The 24,191-nt window shown below is 57.6% G+C and overlaps 1 protein-coding gene across 5 annotated transcripts; it reads right to left on the bottom strand.

The window, feature by feature from the left end:
* Nucleotides 1-44: 44 nt before the first annotated feature.
* STARD3 (StAR related lipid transfer domain containing 3) lies at nt 45-24,099 on the bottom strand. Of its 5 annotated transcripts, none has more exons than XM_059906452.1 (17): nt 23,982-24,099; nt 22,047-22,197; nt 12,017-12,288; nt 9,048-9,125; nt 8,581-8,658; nt 8,404-8,457; nt 7,888-8,005; nt 7,586-7,684; nt 7,330-7,385; nt 6,871-6,963; nt 5,633-5,671; nt 5,093-5,155; nt 4,831-4,926; nt 4,370-4,449; nt 4,176-4,280; nt 2,961-3,054; nt 45-2,519 (listed from the first exon to the last, which is right to left on the bottom strand). In XM_059906452.1, the coding sequence occupies exons 2-17, from the start codon at nt 22,078-22,080 to the stop codon at nt 2,415-2,417; spliced, it is 1,464 nt and encodes a 487-aa protein (XP_059762435.1). In that variant the 5' UTR covers nt 22,081-22,197; nt 23,982-24,099; the 3' UTR covers nt 45-2,414. The 5 variants fall into 5 exon arrangements, with proteins under 5 accessions (XP_059762435.1, XP_059762436.1, XP_059762437.1 ...); XM_059906455.1 differs by having other exon boundaries at nt 2,431-2,519; nt 5,093-5,201; XM_059906453.1 differs by lacking the exon at nt 5,633-5,671.
* Nucleotides 24,100-24,191: the final 92 nt, after the last annotated feature.

The following is a 24,191-nucleotide window of genomic DNA, read 5'->3' as shown; positions in this document are numbered from 1 at the left end:
CCCCCTCCTCCCCCTCCTCCAGGGGCTATTTTCAGGCCCTCTGGCGTCAGATGCTATAAGCAGAGCCAAGACTCACTGCTGGGGGACTCTGGGCCCAGGGCGGGGCTTGGGGTACCTGGACTCTGGCTGCCCCCAGGTCAGAGGTCAGCTTCTGAAGAGCTCAAGATGCTCCCGTGGGGGCGGGGGTCCTCAGCGCGACACCTCCCGGTGTCTGACACTCCTCAGACACCGTCTGGGACCAGGCACGTGCCCAGCCTCGTGCCACCTTGGCACTTGCCCTCTGCCCCACCCCTTCCCCTAACCAGGGAGGACAGCGGCTTGTCTGTAAACAGAGCAGGAACAGCAGGAACCAGGCCCCCTCTGGGCTCTGTACCAGGCCATCGTGTCCTTCCCCACTGCCTGGGCTCAAGGGCATATCCCCTGACCACCCCCTCAACAAGAAGGGACAGTGCCGCCACGTCCTCGGGCATCCGCACCTGAAGGCCTGGCCCCCGACCACCACCTCACCAGCAGGGGCAACGGAAGTTAATTCCACACGTGGGATCCTGGACGCCAAACTTTGCCAGGTGTTTTCCTTTCCCGTCGGGCCAGTAGGGTGGGGGGAGCAGATGTGGGAGGTGGCCCCAGCTCTACCCCAACGCCTCAGGTCGGGTGAGACGGGAATCCAGGGGCTCCAGGGAGTGGCAGCCAGATCTGGCTCTAGCCCCAAAGCAGCCATAAATAGGCTATGTGACTATGGGTCAGCTTCTAGCCCTCTCTGGGCCTCATTTTGCCCCCTTTCTGTTCACAATGGCCTTACCAGAAGAGTTCTGGGTCCTGCCAGCTCCAGGGTGCCACTGGGCAGGACCTGGCTCTCATCCCCAGGGAGCAGGCCAGTAGGAGGGCTGCCAGGACAGTCCAGCACCGAGAGCAGCGGCACGTGCTGCTGGAAGCTGGCACACAGGGTGGAGGGCATGGGGGAGGAGGAATGAGGGCGTCACTGAGCGGACAAAGCAAAGGGCACCAAGAGAGGCAGGGACAGGAGCTGAGATGAGAACCTAGCGGTAAGGCCCTGGGCACCCACCTGGGGCAGAACTGCATCCTCTTGATTACTGAGCACTACACCTGATTCTTGGTATCTGTTAACCTTACAAAAGCTTTTATAAAGTAGGAAATGGAGGCTCAGAGAGGTAGATTTGCCCAGGGTCGCAGACCTAGCCAGGACCAAGAGGAGACCCCGCCCCCACCCCTGGCTCTAAGCAAGTCAGCTCCTCGGGAAGCCTGAAGGCAGGGAGGGAGGAGGGCAGGTTTTCCAGTGGCCCCAGTGTGATGGGGCAGAGACGGGAGGTTAAGTGGAGCCCAGAGGCCGGGATCCCGGAGGTGCATCAGTGACCTGGAAGGCCAGTCCCCACGTCCAGGCTCCCCCCAGACCCCAGCCTTGGGACCCCAGGGGCAACCAAGGCCTGCTGTGGGTACTGCCAGGTCTCTCCCTACCTCCCTCCTCCCAATCCTGGGCTGGAGACCTTAACCTGACCTTCCCTCACAGGAGACCCGACAGGGAGGCGGGGAATTTTTCTCTGACCAGTCATCTGCCCAGCTGAACCATTCAAGAAAGTTGGGGGGGGGGGGTCCAGGAACTGGGTCTCCACTGGCTCCATCCTGGCTCTCAGAGGCTCTGAGAGGCTGTGTGATGCGGTTGGTGGCTGCAGCAGTGGCTCCTTCCCCGCCTCCACGGTGCTGCCCTTCTCTTCCCTCAAGAGGCCAGGCTGGAAGGACTGCTTTTTTTTTTTTTTTTTTTTTTTGAGTTCATGTTTTTAATTGGCTCAAATTACAAAGGTCCCCAAGGAGGCCCTGGGCGGGGGGAGGCAACCTGGAGAGAACCTGGGAGAGGCAGGCTCCCTGCCAGCACCCCCCACTCCCACCTGCCACCTACATCCCAAGTGCAAGTGGAAAAAGGTCCCAGACCCTTTAAATAATCCTAAAACACCATGATGAGAGAGCAGGTGGATGAAGGGGCTCCTGCGCCTTCACCCTGGTGACAAGGCTGCCCTGACTTCTGTCCTGCCCAGGGTCCTCCCCCACCGAGTCCGAGGTTCCCATTCCAGACCCCGGCCTGGCCAGGTGGGGACAGCGGATCTCCTCTTCCAGGAGGCAGGGACACCATGTAAACGTCGGCAGGACGGACCCCACTGGCTTCAGCAGCAGAGTCAGATGCTTGAGCTCTCGACCTGCCCACGGCCAGGGCTCCCAGGCACAGTGAAGCGCGTGGAGGGTGGCAGCTTGGGGCTGAGGGGCTGCTGTGGGAGGAAGCTCCTTCCTCCCCACTGTTTGAGGCCAGGTCCTCTGTGGGCAGCGGGAAGCCCAAAAGGCCCGTCCTCTGGCTCTGGAGGCCATGGCGACAGGACCCCGGCCCGCAGGGTGGTGAGGGGGCATGCTCATGCCCGTGCACCCAGCTCTCCGATGCGCTGCCGCAGATGAAAGGCAAATTCAAACATGGTGGCTGCGAGGCTCTGGTGGATGAGGTACCGGGGCAGGCGGCCCTGGGGGAGGCGAGAAGTTCCAGGAAGGCTTGCCCTGGGCAGGGGCTCCCCGTCAACAACTGGCACCAGCAGGGGCTGCTCTGGGCCAGGACAAAGGTGCAGCTCTGGAATGCAGCCTAGGCCGCCCTCCCCCCTCCCCCCTGGCAGGAAGAACATGCCGTGCCCGGGGCTTGGCGTGAGTCACACAGACAGACCCGGGAGGGGCTGGGCTGGCAGCCAGCCACCCTTCCTGGGGGCCTCGGGAGTCAGAGGTAAAAAGGGGAGGCACAGGCCCTCCGGCAACTCAGGGTGAGAAGACCATCTGGACCTTGCCCCCAGTTTTAGAGTAAGAAAGGAGGCGGAGAGTAGGGGAGGCTCTGAGTAGAGCAGGGAGCGCCCAAGGTCACACAGCAGAGTCCCCTCCGCTCCACAGAGCCTGACTCGCAGCCCCGGCGTGCCCACCTTGAGGTCTGCATTAAGGATCCAGATGAAGGTGCAGACTCCAGGGTTACTGGCTGACTTGAGCACGATGAAGCCCCCAGGACCATTCTCTCCCCTGAGGAGAGAGGCACCAGTGGGGGACCTTGGAGCCAGGCAGAACCCCTGACTCCCCCCCCGCCGCCCCACTCTTGGCCCACCCTGGACTGGGGTGGGAGCTGCTGGTCCAGCAACCCCCTCGCTGCCTGAGCAGGGACCAGGACGGGTGTCCCAGAGGCCACAGCGTACAGCCCTCCACCCCCACCTGCCATGTGACGCTCGAATCCTCCTACAACCGCCTGCCGATGTTTGCACACCCCCAGCGGCAGGGAAGCCCCAGCTCACCACCTTCCCAGCCCTCATCTAGTCGGTCCAGGGATTCTAGGTCCCTCTAGTCGTGAGGGCGTGGGCTGGGCGGGCACTTCTCACCAGGGCCCAGCTCTGGGAGCAGCGCAGTGCCACTGGGCTCCAGGAGGGGGCGCCTTCTCAGGAGGCGTCGGGCCTGAGCTGTATGGTGCACACCCCATCTCCATTCAATTCGCCTACAGCTCCCCTGACTCCATAGATAAGGAAGCTGGCACCCAGAGGGGAAATGAGCTTGCCCATCACCCAGCAAGTCTGCGGTGGTGGCGAGACCAGAGCCCCAAGCTGACACTCAAAGAACAGTGCTCTCTGAGGAACCCCAGGACAGAAGGGGAAGAGTGGGGTATCTGGGAGGAGGTCACTTGTAGGGCTAGGATTAGACAGCAGGGGAACTGGAGGAGGCCGTGGAACAGGCAGCAGGAAGACTAAGGCCTCTTCCTTTGGAGGTACTTCCAAGCACTGCGGGAGAAAGGCAAGGCCGTGGGACAGGCAGAAGGGGATGAAAGGGACCCGAGTCTCCTCAGGCAGGAAGTTGATGCTTCAGAACACAGAGCCTCCTGCTCAGGTCCCCCAGACCAGTGCAACCTCATGGCTCCCAGCCCCCTTCCCGGGCTGGTCCCTGTTTATCCCCATTCACGGTCTATCCTGGAGCTGCCCTCCAGCCTGGTGGTGGGTCCAGCCTCCAGCAGATAAGCAGGATTAGGGGCAGCGGGACTGGGGACAGGAAGGCAGCCTTGGCAGGAGAAAGTGCCCAGCTGTACACACCGACCCTGCCCTATCCCCACAGCTACCAGGGGAGGGGCCGGCGCGGATGACCCCAGGCAAGGCTCAGCTCACCTGACATATTTGTGTGTCGGGGGCTTGGCGCAGTGGGTGGTGGCGATGCCCGATGACAGGTACCGGTCTCTGCGCCGCTCGATGCGTCGGACGTTCACGAAGTCCCTGGAGGGGGTAGGGTTAGGTCAGGGGGTGCCGAGAAGGTCCAAGGACAGGCGGCCTGGCTGAGAGGAGGGAGCTCGGGGGGCACTCACCTGGGGGAGACCACACCACCCGCGGCCCCCGAAGACACATCGTAGGAGATGAGGGTGTTGTCTTCTACTCGCTGCAGGATCTGTGGGCGTCAGGGCAGACGTGAGGTGTAGCCACCCCAGGAAAACCCCAGGGAAGGGTCCCAGCATCTCAGGAAAGCCCCAGGCCAGCCCGCTCTCCGCTCAGGTCCCTTAATTAAGAGCCATTCCCATTCATGGGCACTGGCTGGGCCAGGCGCTCTGAGCATTTCCTCTTTCCATCTTCCCCACCCTTTCCAGGAGGCACTAGTACCACCATCCCCGTTTTACAGATGGGGAAGCTGAGGCACAGAGCAGTCCAATGACGTGACCTGGGTCCCCTGGGGGTCACTGGTCATGCTGGGGTACAACTGCGCCCTCATCTGCCATGTTGCTCTGCCTCTGCCCTGAGGGGTGCCCAGGCCTGGCCCCCTGGCTCAGCTCACCTGGCAGGCTGTCACCGTCTTGTTCCACAGCACCATCCTCTCGGGCTGCAGGATCACCTCCTGGTACACCAGCTCCGCGGGGCAGGGCAGGAAGGTCTGGAGCAGGGCGGGCAGAGGGCTGGGTGGTGCCAGATGTACTCGGGCACACCAGCCCTTCCCTCCTGGTTGGGAGAAACCTGCCAGAGGGTCCCCCTACCCCCGGGCTCTTTCCTGGAGTCCCAGGCAGAGCAGGAGGCTCCAGAACACCTCTTCCCTCACTCACCTTCAGGATGAAGGTCTTGCCATGAAAGGGAACCTCGATGGTGTACACAGTGTCTCCATATTCCTGTGGCAGGGACAGAAGGGTGGCAGGGAGGTGGGCAGAGGGGAGCCTGGGGGGCAGGAATGGGTGACAGGCAGGGCAGGTTTTTAACAGCTCAGGGTAGAAAACTCCAGGAGTTTCGGGATATCTGAGCAGCCATTAAAAAACAGTGGTTCTGGGACCTCCCTGGTGGCACAGTGGTTAAGAATCTGCCTGCCAATGCAGGGGACACGGGTTTGATCCCTAGTCCGGGAAGATCCCACATGCTGCAGAGCCACTAAGCCTGCGAGCCACAACTGAGCCCACATGTCACAACTACTGAAGCCCACACGCCCACACGCCTACGGCCCATGCTCCACAACAAGAGAAGCCACCGCAATGAGAAGCCCATGCACTGCAATGAAGAGTAGCCCCCGCTCGCCGCAACTAGAGAGGCTGCGCAAAGCTATCTACAAAGACCCAACGCAGCCAAAAAATAAAAAAGTGGTTCTGCCTCCTTGCCTCCTTCACTGTTGGTGGGAATGTAAGTTGGTGCAGCCACTATGGAAAACAGTATGGAGATTCGTCAGAAAACGAAAATTAGAATTACCATATGATCCAGCAATCCCACTCCTGGGAATATACCTGCACAAAACTATAATTCAAAAAGATACATGCACCCCTATGTTCATAGCAGCACTGTTCACAATAGCCAAGACATGGAAACAACCTAAATGTCCATCAACAGATGAATGGATAAAGAAGATGTGGTACATATATACAATGGAATACTACTCGGCCATAAAAAAGAACGAAATAATGCCATTTGCAGCGACATGGATGCAACTAGAGATTATCATATAAGTGAAGTATGTCAGAAAGAGAAAGACAACTACCATATGATATCACTTGTGTGTGGAATCTAAAATATGGCACGATGAACCTATCTACGAAACAGAAACAGACTCACAGACATAGAGAACAGACTTGTGGTTGCCAAGGGGGGTAGAGGGAGGGACAGGGATGGACGGGGAGTTTGGGGTTGGTAGATGCAAACTATTACATTTAGAATGGATAAACACCAAGGTCCTACTGTATAGCACAGGGAGCTATAGTCAATATCCTGAGATAAACCATAATGGAAAAGAATATAAAAAAAGAATGTGCATATGTGTATAACTGAGTCACCTTGTCGTACAGCAGAAATTAACACAACATTGTAAATCAACTACACTTCAATAAAAAAAACCAAAACAGTGGTTCCGACAAATGTTCTGCAATGAGGAGAGAAAGGCTTTTGATATCAAGTTTAAAGGCAGGAGCACAGCTGTGGCTGCAGCCACGAAGGACCGTGTCTCCAGGCCAACAAGGGCTGCCAGAGGAACTGGCCAGAGAAAGGGATGAGGATGTTTTCCCTCTGTTTTCCAAGTTCTCTGCCATCTTTTTAGATAATACTGTTTTGACCATGAAACAAAACACCAGACACAGGGCCAAAGCCTGGCTTCCCCTTCAAAGCTGGAGCCGAGGGAGCAGAGCAGCAGGGGGTGGGGGTGGGGTGGGGGGAAGCAGGGGGAGGGGTTGTGGAAATGTCCAATGCAGCCCAACCAAGTGGCTGACCCCAGGGCTCAGCCCCCTCTCCTGGGGCAGGAATATGGTTCCAACCCATGCAATCTTTGGGCTTATTTCTCAGGCCTCAGAAAAGGGAGGGAAAACTCCCCACAGGAAAACTTTCAGGATCAGGTGGGAGACAGGTTTCTTACATTATTCTTCTCAAACTTCCAATTCTCCTCCTGGGCCAAGATCTGGTCCACCACTGCCATAGCCTCCTTCCCCTGGAGGATGTACTCCCGTTCCTGGCCAGGGATGGGAGGCAGGAGGGGTCAGCCTGGGGTCTGTACCCCACCTGCTCTTTCTGCACCGGGCTGGGTGGGAAGCCTGACTCAGCCAGATGTCCAGATGCCGGTTCTGGGCTGGTCTCCCGGGCTCTGCGGGCTTCCTGGGACCAGGTGCCGTGGCTGCGGCTGCTACCCCCGGGCCCCAGGCAGGAAGCAGACCAGTGGGCCTGACCGACAGTGAGGCAGACACCCGGATGGACACAGACTGGCATTCAGGCTGCCTAAGCTCTACCGTCCGTTGGGAAGCCCCTGCCCACCCGGCTGAGCGCAGCACGGGCCCCTCCTCCAGGGTGCCCACCCGGGGCGGGGTAGGCAGCCAGATACCTGGGCAGAGAAGCCTTTCTTCCCAACAACTTCTTCATCTGATTCATTGTCAGACCCTGCAGAAAACAAGCAGAGGACAATGGGAAGAGGTGGAGAGAGCAGGGGGAGGTCGGGGTACAAGTGCAACAGTGTGGCAGTATGAAAGCGGGTGTGGCAGAGGGCTGCTCGCTTTCCCCGGGGAGCTGACACGAACAGAAAGAACAGACCCAGCCAATGCCCCTCCCCGAAGGCAGTTCCCCCACCCACCAGCCCGCACCTGCAAAGGATTCTGGGGGTGAATAGAACTGGCCCTCGGACAGGGCGCCGGAGAAGAGCAAGGGTCCTCGGGCGACAGCAGCCTGGGCAGCAAGATACCCTGGGGGAGCAGACGTGGGCAGCCATCGCCCCAGACCAAGGACAATCATGCCCCAGCAGCCTGAGGTCCCCCGGCCCAGGCTCACCCTAAGGCTCCTAGAGGCAGAGCTGACAAGAGAGCTCAGAACCGGCTCTCATGCCCGAAACTCTCCTCTCCCGGGTGGGGGTGACCCTCACTGCACCCCCTCACCCCCCAGCACTCACATCGCTCCTCCTCAGCCTCCTGGGGTAGGACTTTGAAGTCAAGGAACCAGGTCTCCAACCAGGCGAGGACAAAGGAGACGATAGGGAGCAAGTAGCCGAAGGCCCCTTTGCTGAGCAGCTGTGGAGGGAGGGGGCTGAGCTCCATGGCAGGGAGTCACCTCAAACCCAGAGCCCCACCCTGGGGCTACCAACTCTGGCCTACACCCCACTCCTGGTACCAGCTGTGGGGACCCTCTGTGGCACATGCCTTTGAGATGGATGGATTAATGAGTTCTGCAGCAGGATAAACTAAGGTTAGGCTGGAGGAGGAACTTTCCATCCTTGGGGTTGCAGCAGGGCAAGTGGGGAAAGCCAATGAAGATGATCCCTTAGAAACCTCAAAGGACAGGATTCCCCCTCACCCCAACCCTGACAACAGGGTCAGACACCCAAAATCAGAGGAGTGGTCCCTTCTTGGGAGAAGCCCATCCCTCAGGCCAGATGCCCACCAGACCAGCCAGACCCTGAGCCACTGACCTCAGAGAGGATGACCTTGACAATGAGGAATGCACTGGACACCAGCGTGGTGACCTGCCCAGGGGAGGGAAGGAGGAAGAGAGTGAACACAGAGGTTGGGAAGTGAGTCCTCCTCCATCCCATCTCTTGCACCAGCCCCACCAGGGCCCGAGAGCTGCCAGGAAAGTGGCATCTTACCGCAATCACCCACCAGTGCCGGAGCCGCAGCACAGCATAGCCCAGGAGCAGTCCGGAGAAGCGGAAGAAGGCCAGGACCTGGTGTGGGGGGCCGGGGAACCATCACGGGCAAGCCAACGGCCCTACCCCTGCTGAAGGCGGGCCTCCCCCTCCAGTCCTGCTCCCTGAGGCTCCCTCCACATGGTGTGCACAACCCAGGAGAGAATGGCCGAGGTCAAGTCAGCGTTTCTTTGGGGATGATCTGGATGTGACCTTCTTGGACAGGGGTCTCTTGTCTTCCCCTCCCACTTGGGGCTCTCTGAAGGTGGGGCCTCATTTAGGAACCCATTTGAACACTGAGGGTTCCCTGAAGATAGGAGCAAGTCTCCCTGACCAGATTAGGATGTGTGTTGCGAGAAGAAGAGAATCCAGCGAAAGAGACACGCTCTTATGCCCTCTCTGTCCCCAGGATCTCCAAGGCCACTCACAAAGATGTCAAAGAAGGAAGTTTTAAAGCTGTAGTGGATGATCTCCTGCTCCAGGTTCTTCTGGATGCCTGTGTTGGTCTGGAAGAGAGAGATGTGGATAGCCCTGCAAGCAGAACCAAGTCCCCAGGGCTGCCCCTTGTTCTCCCAGAGGGGGAGGGGGCGGGAGGGGGAGAAGGTAGAACCGGGAGGGAAGAGAGGCTGTAAATGCTCAGCTACCACCCAAGAAGCCCCTGAGGCACCAGGGGAGCTCAGCCAGGGACCTGAGACCCCAGCACTATCACTGTTTCTCTAAGGATCCAGGCAGCCCAGACAGGCGGGGCTAAGCTGTGCCTCAGACACTCGCGGGCACACTGCCCAGGAAGAGGCAGGCCTGGAGGGCCTTGGGGCTGTGCAGGAGAGGCGATGAGCCCTATGCAGGTAGGTAGGGCTGGCACACAGGGTGCTGGGAGCATGCCTCTCACATAATTTCATCTCCCTCCCACCACTGCGGTGCTCTATCTTCCCAGCCAAGCATCCATCTGGGGTGATGGGGGCCAGGGGTGGACAGTGGTGTCAGACGGAGCCCCAGGTGGCAAATCAATTGATTAGGTTTGTGCTTAATGGGCAAAATCCATCATGCTGCTAGAGAGGATGGCATTCAGAGTGAGCAGACTGGTCCTTGCCCCTGCCCCTGCCCCTGCCACCCACACATTTTCAATGGGACCCCTGAGACCCTGGCTGGGGAGTGAGGGGTCCGGATGGACACTGAGAGCTAGAGCAGCCTGAGGCTTCAGGAGGAATGGGGTGGCAGGCTTACGCCTCTGCAGGTGGGGCGCCAGCCCCCGGAGAAGAGGGGCACAAGGGGACTCTCAGGAATGGGGCCTGGGAGCCCTGAAGGGGAAGACCCTTCACACCTAGACTGGGGCTTCTGATCTCCGGCAGATGATATGAATTGGGGCAGTGGGGGTTGGGGGGCTGGTTAAAGATACAGATGTTCAGACACTGGGTCTGAATCTCAGGCTGAGCTGAGCACCTAGAATGGTTATAAAACTCCCAGGTGATTCTGATGCTCGGGGCAGGAGCCAGCAATCTGGACAGCCCCTCACTAAACTTCGAGCCCCTGGCACATCCCCACTGAATGCCTCAACCTCAAGACCGCTCTGAGCCCTGTGGAGTCTGACACCTTGCTGCCCCTGGCCTGACACCCCACTCTGCCCCAGCTCGGTCCGCCTCTTACTCCTGACTGCTCCTGTCCCTCAAGCCCCTGTCCCTCAAGCTCTGTCTTCCACCATTTTTCTCTTTACAGAGAACTCTCCCTCTGCCTGGGTACCCGCCTGCCCACTGCATGAGGACTCAGGACAGTGGAGTTCCAGGCCCTGCTTTGCCAGGGGCTACAAGACCTTGGCACAGGTCTTATAACCCGGCCAGGGTCATTGCATCCAGTGGGCAACACACAGTCTGTTAGATAATTAAAAATATATATGCTCCAAAATATGAAAATAAGATGACAGAACTGAAAATTAATAAAATTTCAATTAAGCGTCTACCGAGTGAAACATTATGTTGATTCTATGAACTATTAAATCCAGCACTCTGAAACTTTTCATCACATTTGAAAACAATTTGGAGGTTAGATTTTCGCACTTTGCAAGAATTCCCAAGTCTGCATGATGACTACTAAGCTATTACAGCCAATACAGCCAGAGAGTTTCAAAAGTAAAATTATCAAAAATTTTTTTCAGCTCTTTTCTAGCAAGAAAATATATATACTGAATGAAGGATGTGGGTGAATGTTAGTGCCTGCTTTGATGCTGCACGGGACCTTCAAAAGCAAGAGTGTCTAAGACCTCGGAAGCTCTTCGAGCGGCCCTGAACCTTGCTGGGCCTCAGCTCTCTCATCGCTAAGATGGTCCCGAAGGCCCCGTGGCTGTGGCTCCTTCTCGCTGAAGGTGCCAGCTCATCCCTGTGCACAAAGGACAGCCACCCTCAGAGCCCTGCCTTGCTTTCCAGCTCAACATGCCTGGAATCAAACTTACCCTCTTCACCCCTAAACCAGCCCCTTCTCCAAATTCATTTCTAGCACCAGTCATTCTCCTGACACCTGAGCTTGCGATCTGGAGGAAGGGCACCTGCCATCCAGAACTCTGACCCACTTTGTACAAGGAGAACAGGGGGTCTCAAAGAGGCTGAGTCCCTTGCTGAGGTCACACCGTTACTACAGAGGAGAAGCTGGCACGGGACCAAGCCTGGGATGCCCTGTTCCCCGGCTCCTGTCTCTGTGTCAGGTCTCTGCCCTGTTAGCACCCGGGGATTAGGCCCCACCACCAGCTGGCCAAGCACTGCACAGGGGGAGAAGGGGGCAGACTCTGCCCCAACAGGCAGCTCCGCCTCCAGACTGCTAGGTGGCATCTCACCAAACCCAAGAGGCCAAACTGGGGGGCACTGGAAGAATGCCCCAAGTGGGGAAGGAAAGCTGGGCGCCACTGGGAACTGGGAGTTTTTACTGGTTGCTCCCCACTGTACCCTCTGCTTTTAGCACAGTATCTGGGACACAGCAGGGGCTCAAAAATGTTTGTTGAATGAATGAATTGAGTCAGAGAGTAATGCAGAGCAGAAAGAAGACAAAGGTTTCAATAGCTCAACCAGAGTCCTCTGGGCTCCCTCCTCCTTTCTCAAGAGTGTCCACTGGGGGGCAGTATGGCGCAGAGGTCAAGAGTGTGAGCTCTGGAGCCAGAGAGTCTGGGTTCAAACCCTGCCGCCTTCACATACTTGCTGAGAGACTTCAGATAAACGACTCAGCCTCTCTGAGTTTCTTTCTCTGGAAGATGAGAACAGCTATTCTTATCATCTCATTCTTCCTTTTACCTGGAAATCAACAGCCCCCCCACCAACCCCGGCCAGAGGCAACCCTCCCATTCGGCAGATGGAGTAACTGAGGCCCAGGCAACCCCCACAGTGCGGCGTGTGCCTCCAGCCTTGGCCCCACTCACGTTCAGCTCAATGATCCAGAGCAGGGAGATGAAAAGCAGGTCGAAGGTGACAAAGAGGCAGAAGGTGCGGCGGACGTCGGAGATGGCCCGGCGCTTCTCGCGAGGCGGCGGGAGGAAACGCGAGGAGAGGCTCTGGCTGTGGGACAGCGACGAGCCGAGGGAGGCCACGGCTGGCAGGCTGCGCTCCAGGTCGCGGGCCGGCTCCCTGGACAGCTTGCTCATCCTGGCGGCCCCCACCTCCAGGCAGAGAGGGCCGGGCCTCAGCGGCACGGCTGCGGGAAGACGGGGCGGCTGGCTCAGGTCCTGCGTGTCAGGGTCCTGGAGGTCCCGGTCACCTCCCTCGTCCCTTCCCACGCAGCCCCCGGGGACCCCGTTTGCTCCCAAACACATCTGCCCCTCAGCCCCAGCCTAACCGGGTGGCCCAGGGCCCTCTCTGCCTAATCTCCCACTGTGGCCTGACTTTCAGGCTGGAGGTGTTTGGGCATCCCTCTCTGCTCCTGTCCTGCTTCTACACCCGCCATCCCCGGTAAAGTCCTGCAGCCCCATGGTCACCCCTGGAGGCCTCTGGGATCCTCCCCGATGTCTGGGGGCACAGCCTGCTCCTGCCAAGCGCTGCCCTGTGGTTCAGCCTCTGGGCCTGTCAACAGCCTCTGGGCCTGCCCCCACCCCCAGGAGAAGTCAGTCCCAAGCTCTGTTCTTTGTTTTCCAAGCACAAAGCCACATTCCCTCCCAGCAGCCAGCCCTACCCTCCCACCCGCTAATCCATGGCGACTGGGAGGGACTTCCTAGAGCAGAGTGCTCTGTGCTGGGGGCGGGATGGCGGGACGACATCTTCATCTCCAGCTACGTCCCCACCACTGCCACCTCGGGCCCACCCAGCACGGCTCTCTCCCAGCGCGCCAACTTGCTCCTAATGGACGCGTCTCCAGCCTTCCTCTCTCCCGGCAGCAACCACTTCTCCACACGACAGCCAGAGAAAGCTTTTCAGAACATGAATCAGATCCTGCCATTTCCCGCTTACAACCCTTCAAGGGCGCCCCACTGGTCTGAGGATAACAGCACCCTCCTCGTGATGCCCTCGCAGGACGTGGCTTTGCCTGGCTCCTCTTACCACTCCTCTCACAAGGCACGGGCCCCGTCTCACTACGACGGCCACCCGGGGCCTTCTAGGTCCCTACACGTGGCAGCCCGGTCCTGCCTCGGGGGCCTTAGACCCAGCTCTCTGGGCTGGGTGGAATGTTCTCCCCAGTCCTTTCAACGGGCAGCTCCAAAGCCCTCTCCTCAGAGCCTCCCGCCCTCCTGTCCCCAGTCCCAGTTAATTTATGGGGCTTTACCTTCTTCAGTGAACTCTCACCATCTGAAACCATCTTACTGATTGTTCTGCAAACTCCACGGTGCAGGCCTTTATCTGACTTGGTCCCTGTTGTCTCCTAGGACCTAGCACAATACTGGCACTTAACAGGTGCTGAATAATTGACTGTTGAATAAATGGCTGACCCAGAGGGTCTCCTGGCCCTCAGCTCCACGCTACATGGTAGAGAGGACCAGGGCAAACCCAGCCGCTACCCAAGGTTCGCCCAGAGCTCCAGTGCCCACAGAACGCTGTGCCCATGGGCGTGTTTCATGCCCACACAGGGCAGGATGGTTCCTCCTATTCTTCAGATAAGACAGCCAAGGCTCCGAGAGGGTGAATGGACTTACCCATCCTTTACCTGCCTGTGCAATCATGAGGCTGAAATCCTCATGAACCCTAGAGACAAAAGGGTCCCTGGAGCACTCCCTCCCTGCCATGCAGGCCCCAGGCCTAAGGTCTCTGCTCTGCCAATTTGCTGGCGGGGGCCCTCAGAGACCCTGTCCCCTGCGCGGGGGAAGGAAAGGTTTAGTCTAGAGCCAGAGAAGAGCTGATGCAGTGTAGTGGGGCCTGAGTCTCTGGTACCCCATCAAGAGTCTCCCTGAGTATTCTCACACGCCAGCACCAGGGGGCAGGTTTGGGGGCCAGTGGAAGGGGAGCCCTAGATCTTTGTGCTTGATCCTGGGAAGGCAAGATCTAACTAGTCTCCCCTCCAGATTCGCCGTCCCCTCCATACCTTTGCTATGTCTGCTACCTTCCACGCCCCACTCCATCTACTAAGTCCAAAACAAGCCCCCCCCCCCGTATGTGGCCAGCAGGGGGCTCTGAGCAAGCCGGCTCACCCACCCCTCTGCCTCTGTGCCAGTGGACCCAGAGCTGACTGTTCTCAGCACAGGCACCAGCCCAAGGCCATCCCCCCACTACCACACTCTTGGGAGCCCCGTGACAAGCTCACCTGGAGGGTACTGAAGGAAGGCTGGGCCCAGCTCTGGAAGGTGGCAGTCAGAGGAGGGGATGTGACAGGCCGCAGGCAATGGGACCCCCCCAACGTCCATCAGCTGGACCTGGTGCCAGACTACACACTCAGCGCGTTCCTCACCGAGACAGGGCCGCAGCCCCAGGGCGGGTGACATTTGCTTGTCTCTAATAGCCCTCTTGTCTCCTGCCAGACCTGTCTCCATCTCTCCTCCCCCTTTCTGTCTCTCTCACAAGCTACCTCTCTACCTTTCTTTAGAAGTGTCTCTGTACGCTCTCCCACGTCCATCTTTATTTCGCCCCCTCTCTGGGTCTTCCTCTCCATCTCTCTCCCATCTGTGAGTCTCTCTCCACCCCCATCAGATCAGTCTCTCTCATGTTTCTCTCTCTCTCTCTCCTCTTTTCTACCTGCCTTCCCCCTCTCCCTCTTCCCTATCTCATGGCAGGGCGCTGTGACTTCCCCACTCCCAGTCTGCTCCCGGGTCTGTCTGGCTTTCCCCCGGCTTTCCCCCTCCCTCTCTGGGGACAGGACTTGGGTGGCAACAGCTTGGGTGTGAGACACACTCAGAGTGGCAATAGCACTGACACTGACACACCCAGATATCCCTGTGGAAGCGAGAGACAGACGGGGGCTGAGAGCAGAGGTGCTGGGGGAGCCCGGGCGAGCTGCGGACGCAGGGGTGCGACGGAGCCGACCCCGGGAGCTCTGAAGCAGGGGTGGGGGCGGCTGGCCAAGAGGCAGAGAGAGAAGGGTTCTACATTACCCTCCCCCAGGAAAGAAACTCCGGGTCAAAATAAGCAAGAGCTGGTAGAGTAGAATGGGCACTGGTCAGGAGTTAAGACCTGAGCCCCAGTTTGAGGGCAGCCACTAACCCTGAATAACTTTGGGCAAGTCCTTCTTAGCAAACCTCCGTTTCTCTACGTGGGAAAAAGGTCCATGGTTTAACTTAAAACGAAACAGCAACAAGAAAACCTTACTTAGAATCTCAATATACGGGAATTCCCTGGTGGTCCAGTGGTTAGGACTCTGTGTTTTCACTGCCGAGGGCCTGGGCTCAATCCCTGGGCGCAGCCAAAAAAAAAGAACCTCAATATGGAAAACAGATAAAAGCAGGACTGTATGGGTCCCGCCACAAGACACGGCCACAGAGAGCCCCACCGGTCAGCCTTTCCTCAGACTCCATCCACGGTCACCCCTGAGGCGCCTCCTTGGCTGTGGTTTGAAAATAACTCATTCAGACGACTTCAAAAGGCTTTTGAGCTCCCTCCGACCACCTGCCAGTCTAAGGGGTGAAAGCCACCTTGGCCTGGAACTGCCCTGACCCTGGAGGATGGAAGGTGGCAGCTGCCGGCAGAGCAGCTCGGCCTGGCCTCCGCCCGCCGCCCCCGCCCTCCTGACGGGGTGGGGGGAGCAGGAAGGAGTGTCAGGAGGCTGGAGGCGGCATGGCTGCCACCCAGCCCCCTGGGAGCAGCGCCCCCTGTCAAGCCCACCACCTGCTGTCACCGGCCCTTCCCAAGCGCCTTCAGAGGCGTCGGGAGTGGAGCAGCCCAGGTGGCGTGAAGGAGTCCGCCGGGGCTGGCTGCAGACTTGACACTTGATGTGTTTGCAGAAGCTGAGCCGCTGAGGCTTGGGGAGAGTGGCGGGGAGGGAGGGGAAACTGGAGGATTTACCATCCTCGGTCTGAAGGGAAAGGGGTGGGGAGGAGTGGGCAAGGCAGGTCTCTGGGCCCAGGGAAAGCTCAGGCGGCAAAGGGGAGGGGTGGGCCCTCACACCCCCTCCCAGGCCTTCTCTTACTCGCCCCAGGAAACACTAGCCTGAGCGCAGCAGGAGCTTTGGGTGGGTCCCGACCTGGCAGACAGCAGCAGGCAGCTGGTACCGTGCAAAGAGAACTGGACCCTGCGGCCAGGGCTCAAGTCTCAGTCTGCCCTCACCAGCCGTGCGACCCGGGGCAAAGAGAACCATTCTGAGACTCGGTTTCTTCAGCTGCATTAAATAAAGGGAATGATAATATACTTAATGCCATAGAACTGTCCACTTGAAAATGGCTGAAACGGTAAATGTTACCCTGTGTATGCTTTACCACAATAAAAAAGGCAGCAATAATTGCCACCGCCTCAGGCTGGCATTTATGTACGTGTCGGGAGAAGGATGGCAGGTGCTTGGTCGGTAGGGGTGGAAATGGAACCAGCAGCTGGCAAGGCCGTCCAGGTGAGAGGGAGATTAAGTGGGGTGCGGGAGGGGGCGGGGCTTACACACTACAGTAGTAAAATCACCCCCAAAGGCCTGAGTTCAAATCTGAGCTCCATAGTTCACCCGCCTGGTGACCCAGAGCAAGCTGTCCAAGCCTTCAGCCCAGGTTCCCTCATCTTGCGCACTAAGGGCCCAGCTACTGCAGCTCCAGGCAAATGTGTCTCCCCAGGGAGGGGCTGGGGCGGGAGGTGGGGGCTGCCCTGGCTCCCGGCTCAGGCTCTGGAGCGGGGGGCCTGGGACTGATCTCTGATGCTACCCCTTCCCACTGGTGCCTGCTCCCCCCACCGCCGCCTCCCCCAGGGTCCAATTTCCACGGTTCTTAGGTGGCAGGGGCACAGACAGGGTCCTTCCCAGGCCTCAGTCCCACCCCAGGCCAGAAGCTCCAGCCATATCTCGGCAGCTCCCGGCCGGCGTTTCCTGGCCAAGGCAAGTCTGCAATGTGAGCGATGTTCCTCCGTCCCTCACTCAGCAAGCCTCCAAGGCTGCACCTGGAGACCAGGGATACCTGTATTGAGCCTGGGCCACCTGGCGGATCTGAGGAGACAGCGGTGCGTGGGGAGCGCGTAGGACAGCAGCTGGCACCACAGAGTAAGCGCGCCATAGACGGTAACCACGGCCGCCAGGCCACCACGGCTCCCTCTGAGGTCCTCTCACCCTCTCCTCTGCCCAGTTTCCCACAGAGCGCTGGGCCAAGCCGCACAAGTTCCAGCTAGTGTTCCCTCCACCAGCTGTGCTCTGTGACCCCAAGGGGACGGAACAAGTCTCACCTATATCCAGAAATGATTCTCACTTCGGAGCAGTGCGGCTCCTCCAAACCCTCTCCCCAGGCTGAGGGGACAGGAGACACGGGCTCAAAACACATCCCCCACGCTGCACTGCTCAGGAAATGCTGGCACTAGCCACGGGGGCTTCCCTGAGGGGTCCCTAACTCAGCACAAGTCAGGAGGAATTGGTGAAGCCAAGAAAGGACTGGATGTCAAGCCAGGAGAAGATTCAAACCCTGGATTCCCACCTTACTAGTCACTGAACCTCTCTGTGCCTCAGTTTTCTCCCTGTAAAATGGGGGTAACAGTAGTACCTACTTCTTGGAGGTATTATAAGGATTAAGTGACTTATTACACATAATGGCCCCGAACAGTCCCTGACGCAGAGAGATGGCTGCGGAAGGGTGAGCTAACGTGACCCCCCTGCCTCTTCTTTGGCGGAAACACAGCCTTGAGCTCTGACTGCCTCTGGGAGACAGGTTTCAGGCCAGGGCTGGGGTTGCTCTGGATCAAGCCCCTGTTAATGCCCAGGTTAATGGAGAATCCACAGTGGGGCAGGAGGCAGAGGCTCTGCATGCAGAAGAGGTTGGCCTTGGCCTGTGTCCTGCTGCTGGCCGGCCTGGGCGGAAGCTGGCTCGGGGACGGAGGACAGCAGACCGAACAGGCCTGCAGACCATCCACAAGAAACAAATCTGGGCTGGCAGTGGCCCACGCTGGCCCCCTGCAGACATCCTCTCCTTTACTCACTGCGCCCGCTACCAGGAGCTGTGGAGATGAGGAGACTGAAGCTCGGAGAGGCCTGCCCACAGCCCCCCAGCCTGGATGGGGCAGAGCTGACCCCAGGGGCACGTGGGCTTCCCTCAGTGCTGGGCTGGGACCCGGTGAACCCAAACGTGGCTGCCTCCTGTGCTGGCTGGGGAGCGAGGTGTCAAAAGACCCCAAAGAGCTTAACAGCCACCCAGGCAGGGCCTGTGGAGAGCCCAGTGCCCTCCGCTCCACATCCGAACGATCAACAAATCCTTCAAAATCCAGCCAGTAGCTGCCACTGCTCACCACTACCATCGCCCTGCCCAAGCCACATCTCTCACCTGCTACCGCTTCCTGACCGCCTCCTCGTCCTCGTCCAAAGTCTATTCTCAACGCAGCAGTCAGAGGGATCCCAGTAAAAGTCAGACCACACCTCCCAATGCCCCAAACCTCCAATAGCTTCCAGCTGCCCCAGAGTAAAGGCCCAAGTCCCCACCCTGGCCTGTAAGCCTCCTCTCCGCCCGGCCTCCTCCCCTGGAACCCTCTGCTGCTCCAGCCACACCAGCTCCTCACTGTTCCCTGGACACGTCAAGCATGTTCCCACCCCTGGACCCTTGTTCCTGCTGTCCTGTCTGTTCCTCCCCTAGGTCTCTGCAATGTCCCCTCCCTCCATTCTGGTCACTCTGGTCCCTTTGGAGAGGCCTTCCCTGAACACCCTATTTAGCTCCACCCTCCACCCCCTTACCCTGCTTTATTCTTCTTCACAGCACACATCCCCCCAGACATATTATATGTTTGCTGGGCTGTTTGCTGCCTGCCTTCTTCCACTGGAGCAGGGACTCCCATGCTCTGTCACTGCTGCGAGCCCAGTTCCCAGAACGGTACCAGGCTCACAGTAAATATTCACAAAATGTGCTGAATGACTATTTCCACCCTCTCCTGCAGCATCACATGCACAGGTGCACGTTCCCGCCCAGCCCTGGAGGAGCGGCCCCACCTGTCCAGCCTCTCCTGGAGCTGGACTCCACCCTCTCTTGGTATTTCTCGCTGCCCAGAGCCCCAGCACCTCCTCTACCAACGGGCAAGGGGGACTGGTTTCCTGGGCACCCTCAGGCAGGGTGGCAGCTCCCCTCCTCTTCCCTGAGCCCCAACTCACAGAGAGAAGACTGGGTGAGGAGTTAAATCCCTCAGATAGCAAGGGTCCCCAGCACTCTTCTCTTGCTGTGGGGTTGATACCCCTCCCCCAATACTCTCCAGATCACTGGCTGCTCCCAGGACACACCATGGCCAGCTGGTCTCCCTTCTGCGCCTTCAGTCCCTCTGCTTCCCCATTCTGGAATGACCTCCTCCCCCTGGGGGGAACTCCAACTCTTCAGAGACCAGTTCACAAGTCACCTCCTGGGCAAACCTCACCCTCAGCCTCAGGCTTCCCCAAGCCCAGGTCTCGGGACTCTGCCTCAGCAATTCCCTCCCAACACGCTAGACTTGAGCCTCAAAGTCATCTCTCCTTAAGCCCTTGAGGCTCAGTCACGGTGTCTGGCCATACATGGTATGTATCTAGTAGGTTCACTGGCCTGTGGATCTGTAATGCCTACCCTGGAACAAGGGAAAGGGTGTGAGTTTGGGGGTTGGTCAGCAGACCTGGAGTTGAAAGCCCAAGGCCATTCTTTATTAGGCTTTGTGCCCTTGACCAAATCACTGAGTCTCTCACCTGTAAAATGGGGATGGTAGAGTGCCCACTTCACAGAACTACTGAAAGGATTAGAAATAACACCTGCAATGTGCCTGTGTTTAAATAACAGTAGCTATTACTACTATTAGGGGCCACAGTGTCAGAGGCAGGGCCCTGGGCCGGGCATGTGTAGCATGGCACTCTGCCCAAACTGAGGGTCCATCAGTACTGCTAGGTGGTAGGATGGGCCCTGACCTCAGGGAGCTGCTCACCCAGGATGGTACACATTAGGCTCTCCTGTAGTTCAGGGCTCAGTGGCCCATGCCATCAGCCTCGACACAGTTGGCTTACTGGCACCTACTCTGCCCCATCCAGAGGGCTTGGGAAGTTCCCTGGAGAAGTAGGAATTTAAGGAGAGGAGGACACGGCAGCAGTGACAAATAAGATATCAAAGCCCAAGCCAGGCTCTGTTTCTCCCTTCCTGCTGGGGAAGTAGAAAGGGTACAGTCAAGCCAAGAAACCATATTCATCACTGTACACTCCCTACCCCTACCCAGCCCAGAAGGCTCTGACGGTACAGTTTACTGGAAAATCCTAACAAACTGAGATCTACTCAGCCCTCCAGTTCCCTCTACATGCCAGGCCCTGTTAATGTCGGAGATGCCCCCTGCTCTGTGATTCTCTGACCCCTGGCCTACTCAACGGCTGGTGAGTCAGGCCCCACCCGACACCTTGGTGCTGTTGGATAAAAATGGAGGCTAATGAGGTCAAGTTCTCAAGGTCAGTCTGGAAAGAGCCAGTGATCTTCCAGGGCGGTCTCAGTCCTGTCAGCCTACTTGAGGGAAGGGCTCTGCAGGGGTGGGGGTGATTCAGCATAGACTCCTCCCAGAACCAGCTCTGACCAGACAAAAGCCAGGATCAGCCTCTTCCCAGGCAGCAAAAGTTCAGAGGGACACACAACGGGCCAGATGGGATGCCTTCCTTGTCCTTTATCCCACTGATGTGGCAGCTGCCCCTTTGAGGGCTGGGAGCCTAAGGCAGTTTCTGGGAGACAGCTGTGGACTTGGAGTCAGAAGATGGTTCCTTAAGTTCCTGCTGAGACACCTCCCAAGTCTCAGCTTCCTTGTCTGTAAAATGGGGCCAACCATCTCTACCGTTCAATGCAATAAGTGTGAGCTGTCAAACGTACAAGACTTTTGGTCTCACCCACGACCCCCTCCTCCAAACAAGTCTAGGTGTGGGAGAGCTCAGTTTACTGCAGCACGAGAACTGAGAGCGTACGGCGTGCCAGACACTGTGCTGGTCCCTGGGGATATTCAGGGGCTCCGGGTCTGGTGAGGGAGGCTGACAGATAAATGTACAGTGCCATGCTGTGATCAGCACTTTCAGGGAGGAACGAACAAAGGACCGTGGGCTCCCAGAGAAGGGAGCATCTGACCCAGGCTAGAGTGGGTGAGGTCAGGAAAGCCACAGGGAGGAGAAGCCATTTGACTCAGGCCTCCACATCTACCAGCTGGAGGCAAGGAAGATGGGCATTCCAGGCACTAACAAAAGCCCAGATTCAGGTTTAAAGCACAGGCCCAGCCCACAGGCATGCATGCTGACCCTACCCCAGGGACCTGTCCCCAGACACGGGTACCAGGCCTCCAGACCTCCCCAGGGCATGGTCCCTGCAGGGGACACTTCTTCATGGGGACACTTCTTCATGGCCAGGTGAGGAAAGGAATCCCCAGCCTTGGCAGCGGAGACTGCCTCTGCCCTCCTGCCCACTTCAGCTCCCTCCCCTGCTAGAGCTCTCTATTCAGAGGAGCCAGCTCTCCATTCTCTGAGCCCACCTTGGTCTCTACCTCCCTCTGGTAAGCTCATTCTCTCGCTCTAAGGCCCCTCACTAATTGTCAGTTCCTCTGGAAAGCCATCCTTGGCCTTTTTCTTGCTTGGGTTCCCAGAGCTCTGTGCACATTCCTCTAGAATTAATGCTTGCCATGTAACATTTATCCATTTCCAGATTCATTTCTTGAGCAGAAATGACAAAGAGTCATTGAGAAATGACAAAGAGTCATATTCATTGACAAAGACTCAGGCTCTGGGGCTCTGGGACAGAATGAGAAGTAAGCCACGTCAACTGTCCTCAAGCACTTGATAAAATTAAAAGTTATACCCACTGCCCTATATTATTCTCATGTAAACAGTAATAGCTAACACTTATTTATTGAGCACTCATGTGCTCTCTGTTTAAGCCCTAAACATACACTATTTCATTTAATACTCACAATAACTGTCAGGTAGGCACATTACTGTCTCCATTTGACAAATGAGGAAACCGAGGCAGTGACTTCATCAAGATCACAAAACAGTATCGGAACGCAGGAAGTCTGATTCAGGAGTCTGTATTGTCAATCATCATGCCATTACGGACGGGTGCTGCAGGGACTCAGATGGGGCAATATTTAGCCTTGGGGGTGGTGGGGGGAAGGTGATCCAGAGGTGATACTGCCTGAGCAGAGCACTGAAGGACAAGCAGAAGGTAGCCCAGCAGGTAAGAGGAGGAGGGGCTTTCAGGCAAGGGGGCTGGTGCATGCAAAGGCATGGAGACACAAAAGGTGTGGACAAGCGCATCCTGCAATGCCATATTATTGGACCTTAGGGTACACATAGGGTAGGGAAGAGGTCAGGTCATTGAGAGCTCTGTAAATTGTGCTAAAGATTCAGTCTTTCCCATAGGCAGTGGGAAACCATCAAAGGGTTTTAAGCAAGGAAGTGACATTATGAGATGCGTTTCTAAAGGATCCTAAGAGGCACTTCCCTGGTGGCGCAGTGGTTAAGAATTCGTCTGCCAATGCAGGGGACACGGGTTTGATCCCTGGTCCGGGAAGATCCCACATGCTGTGGAGGAGCTAAGCCGGTGCGCCACAACTACTGAGCCTGCGCTCTAGAGCCCACGCGCCTAGAGCCGGTGCTCCGCAACAAGAGAAGCCACCGCAATGAGAAGCCCTCGTACCACAACGAAGAGTAGCCCCCACTCGCCGCAACTAGAGAAGGCCCCCGTGCAGCAACGAAGACCTAACGCAGCCATAAATTAATTAATTAATTAATTAAAAAAAAAATAAAAGGATCACAAGAGTTACAGTTTGGAGGCTGGGTTGCAGGCAGCCATGATTGGAAGTTGCTGGGAAGTCACTGCAGTCATCCTGGTGAGAAACACCTCAACAAGGGTGGTAACAAAAGAGTTAGAGGCACAGGACCAGGTGTGAAGCATGTTCAGGTCACCTCTTAGATATGGGAATTGAGAAAGAAGAGGAAGTATAATTCTCAGGTTTCTGGCTGGGATGGGGTGGTAGAGAAAGAATGAATCTGCAGGGGAAAAGAGCAGCAGTTCAAGTTCAGACGGAGTGAGTGGCAGCTGAAGTGGAGCTGTACACCTGGTAGCTGGATGGCCAAGTCTGCGGCTCCAGGGAGGGGCACTCCGCTAAAGATGTAGATCTGGGCGCGTTTCGGGTGTTTAGGTGGTGTAAAGCTGAAGCCATGAGAGTTGACGAGACCACCCAAATTCAGTGTACAGAGTAAGGGACTGGGCAAGAGAGGAGAATGTGAAACGGTACTTCAACAGTCAGAGAAGTAGGAAGAAAATAAGCGGATGCTGACGCGGAGGAAGCCAAAAAAGGGGGAGAGAGGCACGTATCAACTACTTCAATTACGAGTTAGTATGCACCTCTAAGAACTCAAGAAAGATATTAAAGGGCCCTTTTGATGTCAATTAGGAAGTCATTCACTGCCATTTCCAAAGGAAGTTGAGGGAGACCGGACGACAGTGTGAGACGCAGACCTACAGTAACTTGTAGATATTTTCCTTCTCATTCTCAGGCCCTGACTCCTCCCTATATCCAACTCCTGCCCTTTAATACCCAGATACCGCCCCCTCGCTTCTCCGCTCACAAAGAAGAGGTAGGCTTTGGAGGGCGATCCGGGACGCCCTTCCCGGGCTCTCTCGAGTGGGCGGGGCCGCGGACGGTCAGCGCCCGAGACCCTCGAACCCGGCGCGGGGTGGAGCAAGGCCAAGCAGAGGAAGGGGGCGGAACCTGGGGCGCAGGGGGTGTGGGAAGGGTCGGACGGAACCATGAACGGACACCGGCTAGAGAGGCGGGATCTGCTGGCAAGACGTAGCCCTCGTACCACCACCCGGTCCCACTGACCTCTCGCAGACCCACCTGCTGCATGTCAGCCACGGCCCCAGTTCTTCTTAGCCCCAGCCGCAGCCGGGCTCCGCGGCCCCAGGAGCGCCTCCGAGAGGAAGGGGATCTCCCGGCGGCGCCACTTCCGCCACTGAGTCCGCCCCCGAGAGCGAACGTGCGTAGGACTGCAGCCCCGCCCCCAAGCCCTCGGGCCCCACCCCCAAGGGGCGGAACTGGGGGCTGCAG

This window comes from Balaenoptera ricei, chromosome 20, assembly GCF_028023285.1.
Source record: "Balaenoptera ricei isolate mBalRic1 chromosome 20, mBalRic1.hap2, whole genome shotgun sequence".
NCBI lineage: Eukaryota > Metazoa > Chordata > Mammalia > Artiodactyla > Balaenopteridae > Balaenoptera > Balaenoptera ricei.
The sequence above is the reverse complement of the archived record's forward strand: the minus strand, read 5'-3'. Positions and strand labels throughout refer to the sequence as shown.

Bases quoted from the DNA above. Each gene is read 5' to 3' on its own strand.
- STARD3 (XM_059906452.1), bottom strand. From the start codon at position 22,080: ATGGAGACAGTAATGTGCCTACCTGACAGTTATT. The intron at 8,458-8,580 runs GTAAGATGCCAC...TCCCCTGGGCAG, and splicing joins GGCACTGGTGGGTGATTGCG to GTCACCACGCTGGTGTCCAG. The intron at 8,006-8,403 runs GTCAGTGGCTCA...CTCCCTCCACAG, and splicing joins TCAAGGTCATCCTCTCTGAG to CTGCTCAGCAAAGGGGCCTT.